The sequence below is a fragment of the Penicilliopsis zonata genome (genome assembly GCF_001890105.1).
Source record: "Penicilliopsis zonata CBS 506.65 unplaced genomic scaffold ASPZOscaffold_2, whole genome shotgun sequence".
In the NCBI taxonomy this organism is placed as follows: Eukaryota; Fungi; Ascomycota; class Eurotiomycetes; order Eurotiales; family Aspergillaceae; genus Penicilliopsis; species Penicilliopsis zonata.
In genome coordinates, this window is record NW_019208912.1 from 712962 (window position 1) to 734245 (window position 21284).

General features: G+C 48.9%; 10 protein-coding genes across 10 annotated transcripts; 4 read left to right on the plus strand and 6 right to left on the minus strand.

Moving 5' to 3' along the window:
• Positions 1–112: 112 nt before the first annotated feature.
• ASPZODRAFT_139161 (hypothetical protein) lies at positions 113–1903 on the minus strand (the record flags this gene model as incomplete). The annotated part of the gene is made up of 5 exons (XM_022724523.1): positions 113–507; positions 563–1083; positions 1151–1388; positions 1454–1794; positions 1863–1903. 5 exons carry the CDS (start codon positions 1901–1903, stop codon positions 113–115), a joined length of 1536 nt encoding a protein of 511 aa, XP_022584312.1.
• Positions 1831–3267, plus strand: ASPZODRAFT_1031131 (hypothetical protein). Its single transcript, XM_022720823.1, has 2 exons — positions 1831–2627; positions 2702–3267. Exons 1-2 carry the CDS (start codon positions 2140–2142, stop codon positions 2964–2966), a joined length of 753 nt encoding a protein of 250 aa, XP_022584313.1. The 5' UTR covers positions 1831–2139; the 3' UTR covers positions 2967–3267.
• Positions 3268–3271: 4 nt separating this feature from the next.
• ASPZODRAFT_1031809 (hypothetical protein) lies at positions 3272–4949 on the minus strand. The gene is made up of 2 exons (XM_022720828.1): positions 4702–4949; positions 3272–4588 (listed from the first exon to the last, which is right to left on the minus strand). Exons 1-2 carry the CDS (start codon positions 4789–4791, stop codon positions 3569–3571), a joined length of 1110 nt encoding a protein of 369 aa, XP_022584314.1. The 5' UTR covers positions 4792–4949; the 3' UTR covers positions 3272–3568.
• Positions 4950–5641: 692 nt separating this feature from the next.
• Positions 5642–7543, minus strand: ASPZODRAFT_128335 (hypothetical protein). Its single transcript, XM_022721995.1, has one exon. It carries the CDS (start codon positions 7225–7227, stop codon positions 5860–5862), a length of 1368 nt encoding a protein of 455 aa, XP_022584315.1. The 5' UTR covers positions 7228–7543; the 3' UTR covers positions 5642–5859.
• A 136-nt stretch (positions 7544–7679) lies between these two features.
• Positions 7680–10111, plus strand: ASPZODRAFT_128336 (hypothetical protein). Its single transcript, XM_022721996.1, has 5 exons — positions 7680–8068; positions 8122–8736; positions 8802–9612; positions 9689–9941; positions 10004–10111. The coding sequence occupies exons 1-5, from the start codon at positions 7780–7782 to the stop codon at positions 10016–10018; spliced, it is 1983 nt and encodes a 660-aa protein (XP_022584316.1). The 5' UTR covers positions 7680–7779; the 3' UTR covers positions 10019–10111.
• Positions 10112–10816: 705 nt separating this feature from the next.
• Positions 10817–12737, plus strand: ASPZODRAFT_2115834 (hypothetical protein; the record flags this gene model as incomplete). The annotated part of the gene is made up of 3 exons (XM_022727767.1): positions 10817–10922; positions 10979–11641; positions 11704–12737. 3 exons carry the CDS (start codon positions 10817–10819, stop codon positions 12609–12611), a joined length of 1677 nt encoding a protein of 558 aa, XP_022584317.1. The 3' UTR covers positions 12612–12737.
• Positions 12516–13250, plus strand: ASPZODRAFT_1032218 (hypothetical protein). Its single transcript, XM_022720831.1, has 2 exons — positions 12516–12767; positions 12812–13250. Exon 2 carries the CDS (start codon positions 12864–12866, stop codon positions 13215–13217), a length of 354 nt encoding a protein of 117 aa, XP_022584318.1. The 5' UTR covers positions 12516–12767; positions 12812–12863; the 3' UTR covers positions 13218–13250.
• Positions 13251–14355: 1105 nt separating this feature from the next.
• On the minus strand, positions 14356–15469 carry ASPZODRAFT_128338 (hypothetical protein). Its single transcript, XM_022721997.1, has 3 exons — positions 15273–15469; positions 14804–15093; positions 14356–14747 (listed from the first exon to the last, which is right to left on the minus strand). Exons 1-3 carry the CDS (start codon positions 15382–15384, stop codon positions 14694–14696), a joined length of 456 nt encoding a protein of 151 aa, XP_022584319.1. The 5' UTR covers positions 15385–15469; the 3' UTR covers positions 14356–14693.
• Positions 15470–15729: 260 nt separating this feature from the next.
• On the minus strand, positions 15730–17737 carry ASPZODRAFT_128340 (hypothetical protein). Its single transcript, XM_022721998.1, has 2 exons — positions 17561–17737; positions 15730–17482 (listed from the first exon to the last, which is right to left on the minus strand). The coding sequence occupies exons 1-2, from the start codon at positions 17663–17665 to the stop codon at positions 15833–15835; spliced, it is 1755 nt and encodes a 584-aa protein (XP_022584320.1). The 5' UTR covers positions 17666–17737; the 3' UTR covers positions 15730–15832.
• Positions 17738–17924: 187 nt separating this feature from the next.
• On the minus strand, positions 17925–20706 carry ASPZODRAFT_163869 (hypothetical protein). The gene is made up of 2 exons (XM_022726651.1): positions 20043–20706; positions 17925–19989 (listed from the first exon to the last, which is right to left on the minus strand). The coding sequence occupies exons 1-2, from the start codon at positions 20271–20273 to the stop codon at positions 18130–18132; spliced, it is 2091 nt and encodes a 696-aa protein (XP_022584321.1). The 5' UTR covers positions 20274–20706; the 3' UTR covers positions 17925–18129.
• Between the last annotated feature and the right edge of the window lie 578 nt (positions 20707–21284).

The window sequence follows — 21284 nt, forward strand, 5'->3', positions numbered from 1 at the left end:
TATAAATACCAGGTATCAGAAATCAAAACAGATCATGTCCTAGGAAACAAAATTGATCACATCAAAAACGCCCGCAGCAGCGACGGTGACCAGGCCCTGTCAAGGATCTCCTTCATGACGAGACCTCGACATTCTCATACGTCGTCGACACGGGCTTGTCGCTTCTCTCCACGCTGACTTGACCGGCATTCTTCTGCTGGAAGAGCAGGTCCTCGCCCTGCGAGACATGGTTGGCACCGCCGAAGATGGCGTCGATCTCCTCGAGAGAGACCTGCTTAGTCTCGGGGACGAAGAAGTAGACAAAGAGACCCAGCAAGAAATTGACTCCTGCAAACATGTAAAAGGCGTAGAAGCCGCAGTTCTCCAGGAAGGTGGGGAAGAATTGCTGCACAATCAGGTTGGCGACGTTCTGCGTCTGTGACGCCATGCCGACTGCCTGGCCGCGCACATTCATCGAGAAGACCTCGGACGTCCAAATCCAAACAGTAGCACCCCAAGAAGGTTTGTCTATTATTTGTTAGAGAGAGAAAATGAATGAAAGGGCGAGGGTGGAGGAACGTACAGAACAAGATGAAGACGTAGAAGAGGAAGACAAGCGAGATGCCCACTGCTTCCGTCTTCTTGCCATCAGGCGAGGGGGTTTCGGTTTCCACAGCAGAGATGATGATCATGCAGAGGCCCTGGCCGATGGCACCGGCGACCAGGAGGAATTTACGTCCGAAGCGGTCGATGAACCAGATCGCATTCACGGTGAAGATGATTCCAAAGGTGGCATTCAGGGCGTTGATCAGAGAAATCTGGCTCTCGCTGCTGAAGACCTTTTCATAGACCTTGGTCGAATACGTGTTGAGGGTACCCTGTCCGGTGACCTGCTGGCCGGCGTTTATGACCAAGGCGAGCAATAGACGCTTGCGGAGAGACTTGTCCTTCCACAAGGCAGAGTAACCGCTCGAAATAGCTTCCTTTTCGTACTCGAGGGCCTCACGGATTTTCAACAGTTCTTCTTCAACCTGCTCCTCAGTGTCACGGATCTTGAGGAGTGCATTGCGGGCCTTTTCGATGTGATTTCCATTTTGAATGTACCTAGAAGACAAATCAGCCTTGAGCCTTGGATGCCAGAAAAAAAAAAGACCCGAGTGTTTCTCCTTACCAACGGGGTGAGCCGGGGATGGTGGGCAAGAGGACCAGGATCAAGATGGGAACGAGAAGCTGGAAGAGGACCACCATCTTCCAGTCCCACTCTCCCAGCTTGGTTGCATGCTCCGTGCAGCCGTAGGCCACCCAGAAGCAAATGAAAGAGCCGACCGAGTAGAACAGTTGCCAGAAGGTCATTATCTTTCCACGAATCGACGGTGGCGAGATTTCACCAATATAGATCGGTCCAGATGCTAGTGGAAGGAAGGCAAGACGTTAGGGAGGGGAATTCAATCTCGTGATCTCTCTTCGTACTTACTCAAAGCAATGCCCTGGCCGATACCAATGATCACTCGACCTCCCAGGAAGCAGCCGATGTTCCCCTTGGGAGAGAAAGCTTGCATAAAAGTGGCAATGATGACCAGAATACAACCGGTCGCCATGCCGATCTTACGGCCGAGAAAATCCGCAATCGGACCTCCCAGGAAGAAACCACCGAAAATGGCACCGACAGTGTAGGCCGTGTTGATCAAGCCAGTCATGTTTGCATCCGGGTTGTTGAACCATTCCAGCCAGGCCTCCGAGCCCTGGACCGAATTGTACACCGAGGCATCATAACCATAGAGAACCATGCATGCTGCCGCGACGAGCGCGGAGTACCTGCGGAAAGAAAAATTCAGAACACATCCAATATCAACATAAACAGCCACAGTGAGAGAAGGCCTTACCAATTGAACGTCCGCTTCGACTTGAAGAAGCTCGACGCCATCTTGCCGGCTTGGTCGGGGAGACGTCTCGTGAGAGGAGCGGGTGTAGTAGGAGCGGGCACGTCTCAAAAGATCAAAAGGACGAGAGACGCGAGAACAAGGCAGATAGGAAGACAGCCTTCTTGAAGGAGCGAGGAACAAAAAGCTCAAGCCAGAGAAGGGGAGGAGAAGGGAAGGGGGGGCGAGACGATCATTATTATATCCATCGCGCTTTCACGCCCACACCCATAGCAGCCCCATGTGTCGCAACAGGGGAGATGGCAGACCCGGCATGCAGGGCTGCAGAGCCCACAGCCATCCAATCAGCTCCTTCACTAGGATATCAACAGACATGAAGCTGCCGAGCCTTCGAAACCCTCCTGCCCGTGGCCGTGAGTGGTGGGGAGATCCGGGGAGAGCAGAAGGCGTAGCTCTATTGTCCGAGACAGGTCTAGCGCAGCCGCGTGACCGAGGCTGTACGCTTCGGGTTCGAGGAACTTCTCCTCCCGTTTCGCTGTCTTTCCACGAATCGGCTGTATTGTGCTCGCTGGTCTGGGGAAAGGTGAGTCCACCAATAGACAAAGGGCGAGACACGGGGGAAATCTTGTCCTGGCGGGTGTCAGATGCGGAGTCGCTTCTGGGGAAACGACGTCTATCGATCGTGGCCACTGGGGAGGGGGGACGGGGTTGCAGGGGGGGGAGGGGCGGTGGTGGTCCACAGTGGTCTGATGATGGCTCTCTCCGAAGGTACGATGTATAATGGAGGGGTCAAGCCTGTGCATGTGCTTTGTTCAATCTAGCTCGTGGCTGACTTGGACCAGGGAAGAGGAGAGCTCATGGAGACTAGACAAGGGAGCTGGGCGCCCTACACATACTGGAATCCCAGGGTGGCAACTTGCAAGATCTACTTTTCCTCTGGACCTTTCAAATTTCAGACCATGTGCTTCGAAGACATTTCGAGGGCGTCAAAAACACGAGATGCTCAGGGGATTCTTGTTGGTGGAAGGGAACGCTGTCCGACCACCGTTCCTGTCCCTTCGCTCCTCGTGGTTTATTGGAGACTACAACATAAACCAAAATGGCTAGTATCCTCATGAAAATTCAGATTGTCGCCTTCGTGAGAATTTCCAGGAGGAACTGTCTGCCAGGTAGCAAGGTAATTCAAGACCGCATCCTGCACAGTTGCAGAGACCAAGGCCTTGTCTTTTACCTGAAACCCACACATTCTTCATCTAAAGGGCCCAGCCCAACTGATTGGCACGAAAGAGCGGTGTTCTCTATACTCTAGGACACTATTACAGTGGACTGTGTCCTTAGCTCCAGCTCGACATGGACTAATAATAAGGGATAATGTGGAATCTGGAGTGGTTCCTAGGTAGTTATCTCGGCTTAACCTTCGCTAACAGGTCCAACAGCAACCGTCTCAGCCACCGAATATGGCATTACGGGGTACTGTTCTAGACTTCACCAATGGTGTCACGGTGTTATATTGGGGCAAAAATACTAGTGGGGGTTCTCCATAATATTGAGTTGCTGAGTCGTTGCCCAAAAACCCATCTAATAACTAAGTACCAAGTACTAACTAACTACAATGCTAGGACGTCTGCTGAAAAATAGCTGAAAGGACAGAACTGTGCTGGCTCGAATGATTATGGAGAATTAATTTAAAAGCTGAGACTTGTGCCGTACTATCTGCGAATGACATCACAGCCGCTTTCTGGTGTGTTATTCCAGCCCTTTTCGATTTCGGTGTGGCTCTGAAACCTCGGGGTCCTATCCATTCTGCCCTCTCTGAAATAGCCATGAGCACTGTGGGTGCGATGCGGTTTGATTCGCGATAACGGCTCCCGAACGGTTGCATTTGGAGCCCGGGGAAGTACAGGGATTCTGACAAGCTCTCCTTGTACCTTCACAGGATTCTTTTCGTTCAACCTCACTGGGCTGAGACGAACCAGACTCAATAATAACCCTCGATAAGTATGCTTTGCCAAACCGGGGATTTTATTGGAGCTCTGCTCGAGTAGAGTGGCCATGGCTTCGCTTTCGGAGAACCCTTTGAAATGGAGGGGATTCCTTCCCCCCGTGCCGGTACCATCCCTGCAGCCCCTATCGGCGATGACTCCCTGAAGGCGCACCATTTGGGGTCTAGATGACTCTTGGGGGCCATAAATTCCAACCAACTCCTTGTAGTGTGGCTCGTCCTGTTCGTGGGAAAAGCTCGCAAGTCTCTGCTGCCTTCTCGAAATAAACACCAGCAAGCCAAGAACAACAGCCCCTAGCATTACTATCACAAGGATGATTTGTGCCAAGTGTATGTTATTATTCGCACCCTTGTCTATAAGACTGCCGTCGTCCTGTGGATGCTGTACACTGTTAGGAACCTTTTCCAAATGGACTCTGAGAGTCTCGCGGCATGGTTCGAACTCGACGGTCTGGGAGTCTCCCTGGTTATCGAGTGATTTGATTTCGTACGAGCCCTGGGCTTTGGTGCCTTGCATCTTAGCTGAATATGCAGGCGTTGGGACCCATGAACGCTTGGGAATAAATTCCCATAATCGGTCAAACCAGTAATTCGACTGGGCACGACAAAGTATTGAACGGGAGTCATAGAGCCTCTCCAAACGATATCTATGTCTGAGGTTCTGTATTGCCATGTCGTCCAACCACTTCCAGGGCGACACGGTCGAATGTATATGTGCGAATATGGACTATCTGTTCAGGCCATTAGAGCCCGACCGTGATACCCAAGAAACAAGCAGCAGAGCCATCGGACCTTTATCAAAACCGTAAACAAAAAGCTTTTGGAGTATAATATGCTGACGCAATTAGAAGTGGGTGATTTCTCCAAGTTTTGACAGAAGCGAAAACCGATTTTGCTGCCATCTTCCTGCGAGGAAGGAGCGTTTGGCATTCCATAAGTAGAAGTAGGAAGTTTTATGAATAGGCCGAACGCTCAAAACGAGATACATCACAAGGAACACGGGAGTGATACTATAGAGCTTTACACACATCTATTTTCCTTAGTATCCTATTCAGCCGGGTTTACTCATCTGGTGTTTGACAAACTTATGCTTGAAAAGCCCAGAATTTCCGCCGGATACTGGGAATATCCCACACATCTGCACAACAGCTATGACGATTCAGCACTCAACACCTGATCAGGGGACGGACGAAAGCTACTACCTTTGGTACCAAAAACTTCAAATCGTCAATGGCGGGATCCTTGTCAGCGTTATTGAAGAACCCATGGACCTCGGGGAAATTCTGTTCATTGCTATCTTTATTTATCAGGATTTAACCTGACCCCGATTCCCAAGCCCGAACGGACTAAGAGGGAACCCCAAAGCCAAGAACGACCAGTGATGATGAATTGGGACACTCCGAGACTCCTTACCTGGTGGCCCACTAATTTGATGATAGGAGATAACACCGGGACATTTTGTAGATGATGCAAAAAAAGGGATACAACAGAGCTGACAGGACTACCTCGGCGAATTCGACTCACTGACATAGAAGGGTTATACACTTGAAAGGAGATATACCACAAGTAATGTAGGAGAAATACTGTTTTAATGAATTGTCAGAGACAGAGGGCAGAGCAGTATCGACCTATAACCACTGACCAAAGCGGTAAGACCATGATGAAGTGATATCGTGATTGATGTGACGCATATCTGGAAGAGACTGCCTGGTGAACCCACCCATATCTAGAGAAGATCTATAGGAAAATGATGACAGGGCAACACCCCTGGATGAGCTCAGCGGAATGATGATGGATGATGAAGCTATCTAGGATGCGCGAGGCGAGAAGAGAAGGCAAGTGGTGGCGCTAAGCCTAACTAGGCAGCGACCTCCAACATACCCCCCTTCGCTGAGCTTTCCATCTATCTAGGAATTCTATTATTGTACATGATCATAAAGCATATCAAATCATTCATTCATCCTTGGTCAATTAGTGATCATCATGTCATTCAATCGTTCAATCGTTTTCGTCATAATCGTCAGAGTCTGTAGGGGTCATGACGGGGTCATTGGTATTGACATTGCCCAGGCCGTTGTAGGCGATATCCCTGATTCTTTTCAGCAGATTCTGTAATTCCTTTAAATCTTGATGTTCTTCCAATCGTCCAAGCGCGAGAAATTCCTCTTGAATATCATTAATTTTCTTCTTGTAGTTGATTCTCTTGTGGTTGAATGTCGAGGGTGGAGTACGTCGATTAGACTTAGAAGTTGTGGGTGCCACACACGAGTTAGGCCTGGATTTATGATCAGATTCCTGATCAATGCCCCTAACCATGCCTGTGAAGCCACCCATATCGAAGGCATCATCATCGGATCCAGACGAAGCTTCTTTTTTAGTGTATTGGGCTATTCTGACGTGGGATTCAGATGCCGATTTTTCTTTAGTTTTCTGTGCTTTATAGCACCACATGTCTGACCTTGGTGTCCAGGATCCAGGGCGTATAGTGGGCACTAGGTAATAGCAGCTTTTAGCATCATGCTCGCCAGTTTCACAAAAAGCGCATTTTCCATTGACACGTTGCTTTTCTGAGTTGATCCACTTAAGCACCCATTTCCAATGCTTGACGTCTCTGGGGGGTGAATTCTTGCGAGTCGTCTGTAGGCGAGCCCTAGGTGCCTTAGCAACCATGATCTTTAGATGGTCACGTTCAAGCTCTCGGCATCGATCCTTTGCTTCATTGCAGTATCGAAGGAATTCCTTTTCCGCGAGCTCGTCAATATCGATGCGTTTATAAAGTTCATGTCGAGTATTTTCAGCCCACATGGGAATGTCATCCTTTAGGCCATCGATCAAGATCATTGTTGCAGAGAGAGGTTTGATGATCGTGGCAGGGCGCAGGTTCGCGGCATTGACGGCATTGACGAATTCTTGAATGTATTGATTGACTGAGTTGTAATCAGAACGTTTCATGCGGGTCGCCTGGATATAGTAGTCTGTTGCTTGGCAGATGGCGGCACCTTTGACGCAAGTGATAATAGCGTGGTAGAAATCATCTGCGTACACTTGGGGAAGGCCAGAAACCTTAACTTCTCTCTGAATGGTAGGATCCAGGCTAAGTCCTAGCCACACCTTAATGCGCCTAGATGCCTTATCCCAAAGCGCGTAATCACTATTACGGTCTTCATTCAGAAGAGGTCTTGGGATGTCTTTGTTGATCAGGTCTTCGCAGAAACTAGCTTCAAGCACCCAGCGTACGTGGTCCTCCCACAGGTCCACATTCTCGCGTCCCTTTAGCGGTCTGATTGAATCGAGGGTAATTGTCTCGAGGATGATTGTATTGTTGAGCAGGTTAGTCGCCTGATTGGCGCCGTTGATTTGATTCATTTTTGTGTTGTTGGTGAAAATTCGTCGCTTTGACGGGTTGGTTCTTCGTCGCCTTGATGTGTTGATTCTTTATTGATTCTTCATGAAGTTTTGCGGTCGCCGACGCCTCGCGTCGGTTGTCTCAATTCTTGATGATTTTTCGAGCTTTTAGCCTCCTCTTGGGGGCTTTTAAATGAATATGAATGAATGATATGAATGATGATGATGATGATGGATATCCCTGATGCCACTAGGACATGCTATCCTGCTGGCTCTGAGGCCAGGGATGAGCTCAGCGGAATGATGACGGGTTATGAAGCTATCTCAGAGACGCGACGAGGCGAGAAGAGAAGGCATCTTAGGTACCTTTATCCACTTACCAAAGTGGTAAGATGAGGGATCACGTGATATCGTGATTGATGTGACGCGTTTCTGGAAGAGCCTGCCTGGTGAACCCACCCTTACTTACAGAAGATCTATAGAAAATGATCCCTCTTATCTCCTAACTGAGACTAATCAGTTTATACACCCACTCAGAAGCTTTGGCATCTCTCAATAATATCGCCCCTCACCATGCCCCGCAAAAAATATGGCAAAGTGAAGCAGACGCGACTCACTTTCGCGTCACCCGCATTCCCTCCTGATAGCGAGCACGAGTCACCCCGCACAGAAGATCGTTATGCTACACTTCGGTATACTCATCCATCAAAATCCACAGTCAGCGATGTCTCGTCAAGGCTGGGGAATAAGAAAAAGAGCCTTCCGGCAAAGGCGCCATCAGTTGCGTCGTCTTCTGATATTGAGAGCGCACCGGTTGCCACTCCTTCGATAAAGAAGTCATCTGAAGTGATTACGATCAATGGTATGACCACCAGAAGCTTCCAGCATTCTGAGTCAATTTACTAAAGCACTAAGATGATGATGAATCAGAGAAAGATATCGCGAGTCATCATTCACCGTCAAAGGCTGCATGCAGCGACGAAGCTTCATCGTCTGAAGAGGACGTAGTCAACACTTCCATGAGAAAGAAACGCAGAGCTCAGCCGATAGTGATTGAAAATGATACCGAGAGTGAAAGCAACATGCCGTCTAGAGTATCAAAAAGAAAGCGTTCAGACAGCAATGAAAGACCCCAGAGAAATACTCGTGGGGATGGAACTCCAAGTCGACAAACGAGATCGGCAGCCAAGTCGCTCGAAGCAAAACGATCTGCTTCTAAACAAGAAGCGCGCGAAGCTGTAAAGAGATCGGCATCCCATCTTCTCTCAGACCTAGGGTCGCCGGAGACTAGCGATGCTGACGAACTTGTTACACAGCCTCGTAAACGGAGGCGTCAAACCACTCAGAGGACTGCAGCATCAGTTGATGTCGAAGGTGAGGAAGAGGAGGTGGAGGAAGACCCAATTGTGTCGTCTCCGGCAAAGAGAATATTGCGCAGAGGCGTCTCGGATGTGCCTCGGACGCCACGTCGAACCTCCGATCAGGAAAGACTCGATTTGAAAGAGGACCTCGAAGATCTACAAGATTCAGGTAACGTTTGCCGTAAACCAAGGCCTTGACGGGTCGAAAATGCTGATTGTCTACCAATTCTATAGTGGTTAGGGCGACACGGACGCGTGGTCATCTCGCCAACTCTGCACGATCTCAAAGACAAAAACAATTAGACCTCCTCCGACGACGTCGTGCCGGCGAGAGAATGAGCGACATCTCGTCCGAAGCCGAACTCGAATCCGAGCATGAATTGGAAGGATCGGAGATTGAAGACCACGAATCTGAAGACGAGACCCAGCCGCCGATCAAAAGCATCTTACCTTATGACGACAGCGACATAGAGTCTGCTATTGCTAGTGACGAAGATCTTGATCGGTACGATGATGACTTCGTGCTCGACGACGATGCTACCGAACTGGGAGTACCTACTCAAGATGAAGCAATGCCGATTGAATTCTCGAGGCACAACTATAAACAGCCGAAGGAGTACTTCCACGATGCGGTAGAATGGATGGTGCACAATAAGCTAAACCCGGCCTTTCCTCGCGATGATGATCTCTACAAGGTTGCGTTCATGAAGCTGGAAACCGAAGTGCAGGGCCGCGCTGGTTCTCAGTTGGTGTCTTCCGCGTGGAGTTCCAGCTTCTGCAGGGCACTTATGGCGCGGCCACACATTGAAGAGACGGCGTTCCCAATCACAGACGGCCATCCGTGTGATGCATGCAAGCGGTCCGGTCATCCGGCATCGTTTGATATCAAGCTCTACGGCAAAGCATACTCCCTAGAAACACTCGAGCCATTATCAGACGACGACGTTAGCGCCGAGGAAGAAACGACTGAACGCTCAGAACCTGGTGAGAGAGATAGGAAGGGCCGGATTCTTCCCGATGAGAACATCCGATGGTTTCTAGGAAGGTCTGTCGCCCCAATACAGGTTTTGAAAGAAAAGATGGGGATCTCAAAAGTATTCTGACTGACGTGCTGTATATAGACACTGCAAAACCAAGGCCACAATGGCTCACACGCTGGTTCACTGGCGTTTCCATCTGAATGAATGGGTCATTGGTTATCTCGAGGGCCAGGGAGTTCTGACGGACAAGATGATTGTCAAGCGAAGTCACTGGAGCCAAAAGAAACTAACGAAATACGCCAACTCGGTCCGGGATCAAATGGTGGAAAACGGAGAGGTGAGGAAGCTCTGGCGAGATTTCCACATCAAACTCAAGACTGCTCGAGAAACAAAGGTGTGCTATACACGAGCCCAATAGTATGAATCTATGTGCTTGATATCTGACCCCTATCCTAGGAATCTCGTTGGTAGAAGCCGGAGATGGAATTGAGATATACCCTTTGAGCCTTTTCCATGTATACATACTATATTCAGCATGTATCTAAGCCAGAAACAATTCATGCACAGCATATTAAATGATGTTAAAATAATAGCATCATCGAGATATGCATTTATATCTTAATATGAGTCTTTCACAGCATAAACCTTTCTACATATGTTTTTAGACAGATATAATTTGCGTCAAAAAATCGCGAGGGACCGCGCCAAGATTTCACCAATTTTGCATACGCCAGATGGCCATCTACATGGTCTGTCTTAAGAATAGTTACAGCCGCTTATGACGGCGACAGCAACAGTAAGGTGGTTACTGAAGGGATGAGTGCCTTGGGTAGGAAAGGTAAATGGCGAGTAGTATAAACTGCCTTCCCCTTTTAGGACTAGTTAGCTTTAACCTCTTAAGGCTGACTAACTTCGCCCAGCGTCAGATGTTGGATGTGGGGATTTCAACTTCCTAATCATAGTGAGAAGACTAATAATGAATCCAACTTTCTACTAATGAGATGGCACTTTCTCTAATAGCTTTTTTACCTTAAGTGCCTTACAGTAATCCTTTAGTGGAGCTTTATTTAGTTGTAAACCTATATAACTAAACACGCAAAAAATGCCATCTGTCAGCCAACGGGAGTGTGGCTGGTAGTTACTGGTTTGTAATCAATACCACAGTGTGGCTGGGGGAAGTAAATTGTCTCAGCAACCCATCGCTTGCAGTATTGAAGTCACCACATCCTCGTCAATATAACATCATCATAGATTTTTTGAACTGTTTTTATGGCGCCTCTGAAAACCCTGAGAAGAGTTATAACGGCGACACTACCCCAATTCCATCGCATGCTCCACGCTTCCCTCTCGAGTACCCCCAAACCTCCCCATCCTGGTAAGTTCGTCAAGATAGTCTTGTTGGTTTTGTACTGAGTTTTTTTTCCCCCCAAGGTATACTCCCCTCAGATGAACATGGAGACGACATACTCTTTTCTTATACCTCTGGACGCTGGCTATGGGACGAGGCAGCCCAGCTTCGTCAACGGTACCAGCCTTTCAATGTGGAGGAACTCAAGCAAACAGCGGCCAGATCAGTCAATGCGGAATTCTGCATCAAAATAACGAAACTTCCCGAAGGCTCATATAACAAAACCTTTCTATTGACAATGGATAATGACGTTCAGGTCATTGCAAAAATCCCCAATCCTTCCATCCCTCAGAAATTTGTTACAGCCAGCGAAGTTGCCACGCTTGACTTTCTTCGTAACGAACTAGGTATACCTGTCCCGCAAGTCTTTGCATGGAGCAGCAAGAAAGACCAGCCTGTGGGAGTCGAATATATCATCATGGAAAACGCTGCTGGCAATGAGTTGAGCAAAAGTTGGCCCACTATGGATATATCTGATAAGGTAGACATTGTGTCTCAGTTGGCGAACATTCAAGCCAAAATAGCCGCTGTCGACTTCGGTTATTATGGTAGCTTGTTCTATAAAGAGGATATTGAGGGTGGCATCAATGTCCCTGGAATAGCTGATCAGTTTTGCATCGGCCCCAGCTGTGATATACGATTTTGGGAAGAGGAAAGGAGATCCATGAGCGCGTTCAGGGGCCCTTGTAAGCCAACCACCTAACCATAATTTTAGGGATCCAACTAATAAGAGACCGAGCAAAATTAGGGTCGTCGTCCGGTGCGTATGCGATAGATATCGCCAGGCGAGAGAAAGAATGGATCACCCGGTTTGCAAATCCTCGTCATCCGGCAGACCCCTTGAGACAATCAGATAGCCAAGAGTCTCCAGATTGTCACATTAAACTCCTCGACAAGTATGTGAAAGTTGTGCCTCATTTGATACCATCACAGCTAGGTCAAAATCGGTCTGTACTTTGGCACTCTGATTTACACTTTGGGAATATATTTGTAAAGGAAAATCAGATTGTCAGCATCATCGATTGGCAAGGCTGCTCAAGTCTTCCTGTTTTTCACGCGTGCAGGATACCGAAATTCCTCAAAATTCATGGCCCCTTACTTTTTGACCTTCCATCAGCCACAGACCTCACGCCACAAGAAAAAGAGGAAAATTTACGCAGATACCAGCTTACACAACTACAGAGGCTCTATATTTCCAAATTCTCAAGAATGGACAATGACGTCTTCTCTGCTCTGTCGTTTCCTCAAGCTTTAACGCGACAGCAGCTCATCGATTTTTCAGGGTACACATGGGATGACGATGGGTTGTTTTTGTTTCGAGAGATGATGCTTCGAACATGGCGCGAATGGATGGAATTAACTGGCCAGCCACAGTCCTCTTGTCCTGTGACATTCAGCGCCGATGAGCTTACGTCTCATGTTACCGAAGGGAAGAGCTGGGAAGATCGCAGGGATCTCTTCAGCGCCCTTGGAGTTCCCATTGACGGCTGGGTACATCTTGAAGATTTCGAGGCAAAGGTGGAAACAATGCGCAGTCTAGTGAGTTCGATCATAGACGCCGCGGATGACAAGGATAGCGTAAAAGACGCACTAAGAGCTTGGAAACTTTCGGAGTCAGGGCCTGCCAGCCTATCGGGTAATCTGATGGATATCTAGAGGGAATTTTCTGAAGTGCATATATTAATAAGCTGCTTCATTTTCCTCTTCATGCTGGACACTGGATTATGCAAGTTACCCCGCATCGTGTCTTGTTTCTATCAGGTGAGGTAGGCAATTTTCACGGGCAGGCTTACTATAAAGGCGCCTCGTATGGCACTTTAGGACTCTCACTATCTGATTGTTAACACCCAAAACAGTAGATCTTGTTATCATCAGCTCTGACCCTTACAGGAAGACCATTCCAATATCATGTCGGTTCCAAAAAAGGTGTTAGAGACATTCATTCAGAATTTCAACATACCTAAAGCAAAATCGAAACTCTCCGCTGAAAATGCCGGAGGAAGGCTCTTTCCGTCGAGAAATACCAAAAACGATGCAGCATCCAATTTTCGAGCTGACCAAGGGTCTCCGTACACGAATGACCCTGACACTTTCTCGGTCAACGTGCAAGCAAACGCGAACGCCTCAAATACCTCTGTCAGAAGATTCGCAGAAAAAAATCCAGACAAGAAACTCTTCGCATTTCCTATGAAGAAGGATGATACTGATGAAGATGTGAAAAATAAAATGATTGACGCAGCAAAATCTGGAGGTTATTTATAGTTGAAAGTTCTTGCATCTTCCTGCCTGCTCATGGTTAGGCTTTACAGCGTTGTGATTGAGTAGCGCTACCATTGACGATAATTTGTTTCTTCATACCAAGTTCTTAATCTCCTAATGGGGAATTCGTCTTGGGAGTGCTGAGAACCAATATAACTACTTTGGTGTATCCTCTTTTCGTTCGCCACCATCGTTTCTGGAACTCCCTTCGTCAGTTCCAAATGGGCCTTCGAACTCCGCTCAGATACACAAGGGTTAGAGATGACCAATCTGACAGGTTAGACCCCATATTGACTCGAGGGCGAAGTACATGGCTGGGAGACAAGGTTGATCTCATTTGATCTCCCCTATTTTCTGATGGCTGGCTTGGAATAGGGAGGACAGAGATGATGTTATCTTCACACTCAGCCCTAGTGTTTCTGCTTAAGGCAATGCTGGCAGTGGTGGTCCACATATTAGACCCGTCAAGTCTTCAGAATAACCTCCAGAGCTTGTTGCCACCACCGGTAGGTCCTAAAAATTGCTTTCACGATGTTGGATGGGTTGATATGACACCAATTTTTATGGCCGGATGCAAGGTCCAACAAATTCAGTGAAGTAGGTGAGAGTCATGATGAGGATTTGGAACACCATCTATTATTAGCGTCTGATTGATGGCCTCGCAGCTAGGTAATCAACACAAGGACTGCAACATCCACGAGGTCGCAAGAAAAGGTCTGTCTACACCTGCAAGGCAGACGTGATTGTCAGCCTGCCATCTAGTAGAGAAGATCATATAGAGATAGTTAATTTTAATACTATATATTTTATTTAGCTTAGTTAGTTAATAGGAAAGTAAGCTAGTAATTATTTAGATAGTACAATTATTAATCCAAGTTACTAAGGCTGCTCTAGGACTGCTGAGGGATTAACTAATAGTTATAGAGTAACTATAGTTATACTTCTAGGCTTATCTTATGCTCCTAGCTACTCCAGGAGTTGAGGGCAGCGGCAGATTAGGCCCAAGATGAAAAAAAGAAAAGATAAAGAAAAGTAGTGCACTAGTTCATTCAGCATTACTAGAACATAACTATGTAGTCATGTATAGGAAATCGAACCAATGGGAGAGATAAATAGAAAAATACAACCGGCTATAAGAGTACATGAGCTGCCCGAGCCGAAAAAAATAAGAATAAAAAACAAGATTCGAAAGAGAAGGAAAACAAATCCAATCATGCGAAGAGGGGAGAAGATGCAGTTTTTTATCTGAACCGGAGATGGAAGCCAGATACTGCGCCAAGCCGAGATTAAATCGAAAAAAAAACTTATGGTTGCCCCCTCCCCTCCCCTTTTTTATACAAAATGATGTGAGTCGGTGATGGAAAAAAAAACAGGATCGAGACCGGTTTATAGAGGCGTGATCCAGTGCCTCAAGGCGATCAGTAGGATGCGTTACAGATCGTGAAGGGTGGAGCGTGACCCGTTTACTCCGGACTCGCTTTAAAGCGTGGGTTGGGTTTCCTTGTTCTCCGCAGCAAGACCGGGGGAGAGCATCTTGAAAAATATCAATTAGTCTAAAGAGTAGGTCGTGGATAGAAATCAAAACATACCTCGTTGGCACCCCGGATCATCCCCTGCTCTCTCTCCATCTGAATGTACTGCTCCTCTTCAGCGTAGGCCAGGGCCCAAGGAACACCAAGCAGGAAAGCGCTTGTGCTCAGAATCCACAGCGCCTTGCCGCTGAAGGACAGACTGGATTTGGCGAAGGAGGTGACGGTGGAAACGGAGCTGTTGACTTGGCGGCGGGCGGAGGGGGGGATAATGTCCTTCAAGGCCGCGATACGTTCGTAGAGAGTCTCGGTTTCAAGTTCGAATTCTTCGTCGTTGGAGATCTCAGACTCTGATATCCAGTCAGCAAGGAGAGGGGAAAAAAATAAAAGAAGTTCATAAATTGTGTGAAGGAATCTGTCGGAGAAACGCGCGTGACGTGCCAGAAGTAGACAGCATCCACGGATCACCCCAGCCATTGCGCTTCTATCCCGGTGCATTATTTGATTCTCATCAGAAGGAAACACTGACCAGTATCCGTGTAATCCTCATCCTCGTCATCCGAGGCAAGGAGGATGTTGTTCTTGCTGGGGAGAGGCTTCTCGTTGAAGTGTTCGTCTTCGACTTCAGTGAGCTGAACCATTTTGACGGGATGGAGCTGACAGGATCAGAGCTTTTAATAGATTAAAAAGAAATAGATAAATAAACAAAATATGTATCTAGTATGGTTGAAGATGTAATGTTGGTTGCAGGTGCAATGGGTTGTGATGACGAGGAATCCTTTTCGCCGCGGACTCGATCTTCCGTTCCAACTTTTTTTCCGAGCAGGCGACCGCCCAAAGCGGTAACGAGCTTTGACTAAAGGGAAGATTTGAAGAAAATGAGAAAATAAAAAAAATACAAATAAGAGAATAGATCTATGGGTACGATGATGAAAGCGGATTTGTGCATATTATACATCGTGACTTATCTATCCACGTAATTACAATTTTTGCTCGAGTTGAAAGAAAGGACACCCTGGTCTCTCTATAGTACATGATTGGGGGGGGGATTCTGAGTAGAGAAAGAGTCGCACTATTCTGCGCTGGTTATTACCTTCTCCCCAACTTCCAGCGGGCTATGCGCTCCTGCATTTCTTCCCAGGGGAACGGGCGCAGCCGGTATCCTTCCAGCTCGCCCTCCTGCAGCACGACGGTGGGTTTGCCGGTTCCCTGGCCGTTGTTGTGGACTTGGCCGCCGAAGACCTGTCTGGCCACGCGACGGAGATCCTCGACGGTGAGGGCTTCGATCTTCTCGCACATCTCCTTGACGCCAACCTTGCGGCCATGCACCTGGACCTGGCGGCCAAGATCCTCCAACTCCACCATGCGAGATTCGAGGTTCATCAGCAGCGACGATCGGAGCTGGTTCTTTGCGCGATTAACTTCATGCGCCTGGAGTGCCGTGTATCCATTGTCGAGGGTCAACGCTTGCAGCTCCCGACACATGACTTCCAGCATCTCCGTGGTCCTGGTGGGACTGCACGACGCCGAGATGCCGAAGATGCCGCTATCCGTGTAGCTGTGGTTGAAGGCGATGCAGCTCTCAACCCACCCGTGCTGGTTCAAGACGTTGGTGTAGAGGCGCGAGTACATGCCCTTGCCGGGTCCTCCGGCGGAGAAGGAGCCTCCGCCTCCCAGAAGCGTCTGCAGGGTGGCCAAAGCATAGATATCGGGTGAAGAAATAGGGAGGGCTTCAAAGGCGAGGTGGATGTAGCTTAATCGTGGTAGCATCGGGTTCGCCGGCGGCGGAATGGGCGGCAGGGAAAGGAAGCCGCCCGTATAGTGCGAAGGCTGGTTCAGGTCCAGCGACGAAGGCCGGATCAGCGAGGGGTCGAGCGGGGAGACCGGGCTATCGGAGGAGCTGGATGTGGTGAGCTTTTTCAGGAAAGGAAGCTTAGAGAGGATCGATTGGCTCTCCGGCGAGCTTGCAGTGGTTGAGGTTGTCGACGTGGGGGTGAACTGCGGAATGGTCGGCACTTGGCCCTCCCGAGCAACCGTCTCGGATGTAGAGAGAGTAGTGTCGATGCCGGCGCCCGACAGAACAGGGCCCGTGGTCGCTTTGTTGCTCCGCATGTCGCCAAAGTACTGCTCCGTCAGCTTGACGGCCTGGTCATGGGGCACGCCAGCAAAGGCGACCACCATCCTGTCGGGGTTGAAGAAGATCTTTCGGTACTTCTCCACAACTGCCTTGTTGATCTCGCCCAGTCGTTCTTGAGGACACAGTAAAGGGTTGCCCAGCGTGTTGCCCCGATACGCAGCCGTGTGCACCAACTCGGGGAGGATGAGCTCGGGCTTTGCCCAGATCTCACCAACCTCGTACTCTGCCGTAGCCAGCTGCTCCAGAACCTCTTCCTCTGTGATCAGCGGGTCACGGATCGTCTCCGCCAACAGGCCAAGGGTCGTAGGCACGGTCGAGTTGAAACTGGCCGACTGGTACATGAGCGACTCGCGTGAGGACGCGCACTGAATGTTGCCTCCGAGAGATTCAAGGACCTCCAGCATCTCATCCCCGGAGTGGCCCTTGGTCGACTTGAATGCCAGTCGGTCCATGATGTGGCTCACACCACGCAGACTCTCATCCTCGTATCGCGACCCGGCATCGATATACACTCCCACACCGGCAAAAGGCCCGGGCAGGGATTCGGAGGCAACGCGGATTCCATTCGGAAGGGTAGTGATCTGATCCAGTTCCACAGGATCCTGTTCCAAGCTCACGGTTAACAAAATGAGCAAGCTACACGTTGATAATCTGGACAAACTTGTTGGTCTCATGCTTACCTTGGTCCCGGATTCTTTGATCGAAGAGAAGCTTCTGGAGAGAGATCGACGGCCTTGAACGAGAGGCTTTGCGGACTCGACCGCCCGTAACGCTGAACGGCGCATCTTGCAACGAGAGTAACTGCTGATACCAAAACAGGACAACCAAAAGAGCGACGCTTTCTACCTGTCTAGCTGATTGACGTCTTAGAAAGAGAACTTCCACGGCGGCGAAGGATCGTCCGGAATGACCGACACTCGGCCCGACCGCCTACCTTTCATGGCGCAAATGGGCGGCAGAATCAGAATAGGGAGAATTGGACAGCTATTGTTTGGTGATTATAATGGGCAAATATTACTGTTGATGAAACTGGAAGAAGATATTGGCCGAGGAACTGTAGCCATAAGATTTTGTTTTGGAAGATTCCGTTGAGGTCTGAGGTGGAGGATAATCCGGCCTCGATCTAGATCTAACAGTACTATGAATATGGTGGATATTTCTCTACAAGTAAAACAGGGGAACAATCGCCAGCAAACGTCGACTAGGAAAGGTTGATGTACCAAGTAGATGGCTGGCGACTGCTGTCGGCTCATTCATGTTGCAAAGCCCATTGACGATACCAGTCAAGACAAGAGGCATTTGCAACGCTGGCACCGATTTTGATGTTCAGGCCACAAAGGATCTGTTTGATAGCATTTTCGACTTTCTTCCCGTTGGATGTCACGGGAATCTCGGGGCAAGTGTCTATTAATCCCGGAACATGACGGGGGCTGAGTTCCTTGCGAATGGTGGCTTTGATGCGCAACGCAAGCTCGGGCGGTATTGTCGAAGGAGCCTGGGGATCCGCAGGCAGCTTGACAAACAGAACCACGGTCTCATCGGTATCAATCCCCTCTCGTCGACGTCCGACGCAAAGGGAATCCTCGACTTCACCGGCAAAATGTTTGAGGAGAACGTTGTAGATCTCAGCGCTCCCGAATCGAACACCGGCGGGTTTGAGCACCCCATCGCTTCTGCCCAACATCACCAAGCCTCCAGTTCTTGGGTTCAGGCGGACAAAGTCCCCATGGTGCCAGACCGAGGGTCCAAAGACATCAAAGTAGCTTTTACGGTACTTTTCCGCACCAACCGCACCGGGTGGCCAGAACATGACTGGTTGGACGGCAAAGGGTTTTGTGCAGACGAGGTCTCCTGCTTCTCCGGAAGCGCTGATATCATTGCCTGCATAGTCATACACAGAGACCGCCATCCCCAGAGCACGACACTGGATCTCACCTCTGTGCACAGGGAGAATGGGACAGCAGGCACCAAAAAGAGAAATGATGTCTGTTCCCCCGGTGATGGAGCCAAGCATCACATCCGGGTGGATGGAGGAATATACGTACTCGAACGTAGACGGGGCGAGGGGAGAGCCTGTACTAAAAATACCCCTCAAGGTTTCCAGCGAAACCGGGCGATGAGGATGCATTCGAGGGTTGAGTGAAGCCTGCTCCAAAAGCGAAAGGTACTTCGCTGACGTCCCAAAGTGGGTGATTTTCAACTCCTCAATGAGACGGGCCATGGCCATGTCACCTTTCTCATCTTCCGGGTCAAAAGGTCGGAACGGGGAGCCATCGTAAAGCACAATTGTTGCGCCACTAGCCAATCCCGACACAAGCCAATGCCACATCATCCACGTTGTTGTTGTGAAGTAGAATAGCCGATCCCCTGGCCGAACATCGCAATGGAGGACATGTTCCTTCTTGTGTTGCAACAAAGTGCCCAGGGTTCCATGCACAATCGGTTTGGGAGCTCCTGTGGTGCCCGATGAATACAAAATGTAAACGGGATGAGAAGGCTCCACGCTTTCAAACTGGAGAGGCGCAGATGGGTTTCGAACGTCGGACAAGAAGTCAGCGTAGCTGGATACTTGACCGCGAGATGGCCGCAGCCCCTCCAGGTTGAGTTGATGTGATCTGACGGGCTCAAATATAACCAAGCGGTCCAGACTTGGAAGACCAGAAACGATCTCGCTAATCTTTGCACGCGTATCATGAACTTTTCCATTATAAAACGAGGCATTGTCCGCAAACAGGATCTTAGGCTCGATCTGTTGTAAACGCTCGAGTACGGCATGTACCCCAGTGTCAACCGAGGCAGCTGTCCAGAAGGCACCTAGTGAAGTCGCAGCCAACATAGCAATCACGGTATTGGCATGATTTCCTACAAAACCAGCTACGCGGTCTCCAGAGCTCACGCCTGCCTCTTTCAGGGCATTGGTGCACTGTCGAACCCGGTCTCGCAGTTCTTTCCATGAAACATACTCGCGCTCCGTCTCCGTGGCAGCGATGATCGCCACTGCATCCTCTTCCGGTGCGTTTTCTGGATACAAAAGGTTCTCGGCGAAGTTCAACTTTGCCCCAGGGAAAAACTCCGGTCTGGGAAAAAGTAGGTCTTCGGAGTCTAAAACCTGCGTTCAACTTAGACTCACTAAATTCCTGGAATGGCAGGATTGCGACATACTCTGTTATACGGTGTATGGGCTTTGACAGCAGTATAATGCCATGTCTCTTCCCAAAACTTTGCTGGTTCCGACACGCTCCATTGCCATAAATCATGATAATTATTCAGCGACACCCCGTATTTCTTGCCCACCTTGACCATGAAACCGAAAATTTGGGTGTCATGAGGCGACGAAGGCCGCCATAGTTCACATGTGTCGTTCACGTCCTCGGAGTCTTTATTCAAGGGCATTGTGAGGGTTTGAAAGAGAGAGAAAGAGAGATGAGGTTTCCCACTCGTATAGAAGCAAGAGACAAGGTGACCACCAAAAGACTCACGATCCCCTAACTCCCAAGATCAAAAAAACGAACGCCGGAAAGACTCAAGCAGAGACCTAGAGCACTGTACACTGAAGGCATGCCGTCTTTGAAGGGGGGGGAAACCAGCCCAGGAAGTCGTGGGGCGGAAAAGGAGCGGGCACGGGGCGGATATCTCAGGCTTTCTTCCGCACTTACATCCGTTTCCATCCAGAATGGAAGGGAAAGAAGGTCAATAAACCCCATGGATACGCGATACGAGATATAGTGGGAGTGTTGAGTTGGTAAGAATCCAGCAGGACTTCCTCTACCTCAGGTATTATGGGTTGAGGGGTGCTGGTCAAAGCAGAACTCATGGGCCTTCGGCAATTCGTACCGGGAGCAGTTCTTTCAACAACTTCCAGAGGAAGAAATATCTATGGGGCAATCTATACGACACATCGTACGATATATGCGAAGCATCAGCTCATCGCTGCATTGAGAGAGGGGATTTTAGGATCTGGCAAGCGAATATCCTGTGAGTCTCTCATGAAAAACAAGGTTAAAGATCCTAGATCTTTTGTATCTTGACCGCTTTACAGGTGCTGGGTATCCTGGTAGGTACTAGGTACCTCCTAGTAGAGTGTGTACTGATCACGCTTCAAGTAGAGTGCTTAATATCATACAATCAACTAGATCAATTGCACAGAGATCCCTTTAGCCTTTTTTGTCTGCCAGATGGGCACTATCCATTAGATCTACCCAGGAGGTTTCAACTTCCAGTACTACATATACTTCGTGCCTCATCTCTACCTGCTATCCACATACTACCTCATCCCAGGTAATAATAATAATGCAGTAGTTATGAGCGGCAATTCCAAGTAAAAACCTGTGATTCGCTCGCCCCTTTCTGGGTCCAGGGGCCAGGAAAATTTCACCGCAATACCGTTTTATTACCCATATCAAC

Excerpts from the sequence above, each read along its gene's own strand:
- ASPZODRAFT_1031131 (XM_022720823.1), top strand. The coding sequence starts at position 2,140 with ATGTGTCGCAACAGGGGAGATGGCAGACCCGGCATGCAGGGCTGCAGA. Across the intron at positions 2,628-2,701 it reads GATGATGGCTCTCTCCGAAG|GGAAGAGGAGAGCTCATGGA; the intron begins GTACGATGTATA and ends GACTTGGACCAG.
- ASPZODRAFT_1031809 (XM_022720828.1), bottom strand. The coding sequence starts at position 4,791 with ATGCCAAACGCTCCTTCCTCGCAGGAAGATGGCAGCAAAATCGGTTTT. Across the intron at positions 4,589-4,701 it reads AATCACCCACTTCTAATTGC|TCCATATTCGCACATATACA; the intron begins GTCAGCATATTA and ends CTGAACAGATAG.
- ASPZODRAFT_128335 (XM_022721995.1), bottom strand. The coding sequence starts at position 7,227 with ATGAATCAAATCAACGGCGCCAATCAGGCGACTAACCTGCTCAACAAT.
- ASPZODRAFT_128336 (XM_022721996.1), top strand. The coding sequence starts at position 7,780 with ATGCCCCGCAAAAAATATGGCAAAGTGAAGCAGACGCGACTCACTTTC. Across the intron at positions 8,069-8,121 it reads TGAAGTGATTACGATCAATG|ATGATGATGAATCAGAGAAA; the intron begins GTATGACCACCA and ends TAAAGCACTAAG. Across the intron at positions 9,613-9,688 it reads ATCCGATGGTTTCTAGGAAG|ACACTGCAAAACCAAGGCCA; the intron begins GTCTGTCGCCCC and ends TGCTGTATATAG.
- ASPZODRAFT_1032218 (XM_022720831.1), top strand. The coding sequence starts at position 12,864 with ATGTCGGTTCCAAAAAAGGTGTTAGAGACATTCATTCAGAATTTCAAC.
- ASPZODRAFT_128338 (XM_022721997.1), bottom strand. The coding sequence starts at position 15,384 with ATGGTTCAGCTCACTGAAGTCGAAGACGAACACTTCAACGAGAAGCCT. Across the intron at positions 15,094-15,272 it reads TGAGGATTACACGGATACTG|AGTCTGAGATCTCCAACGAC; the intron begins GTCAGTGTTTCC and ends ACTGGATATCAG. Across the intron at positions 14,748-14,803 it reads TGATCCGGGGTGCCAACGAG|ATGCTCTCCCCCGGTCTTGC; the intron begins GTATGTTTTGAT and ends ATATTTTTCAAG.
- ASPZODRAFT_128340 (XM_022721998.1), bottom strand. The coding sequence starts at position 17,665 with ATGCGCCGTTCAGCGTTACGGGCGGTCGAGTCCGCAAAGCCTCTCGTT. Across the intron at positions 17,483-17,560 it reads TCAAAGAATCCGGGACCAAG|GATCCTGTGGAACTGGATCA; the intron begins GTAAGCATGAGA and ends AGCTTGGAACAG.
- ASPZODRAFT_163869 (XM_022726651.1), bottom strand. The coding sequence starts at position 20,273 with ATGCCCTTGAATAAAGACTCCGAGGACGTGAACGACACATGTGAACTA. Across the intron at positions 19,990-20,042 it reads CCCATACACCGTATAACAGA|GTTTTAGACTCCGAAGACCT; the intron begins GTATGTCGCAAT and ends AGTTGAACGCAG.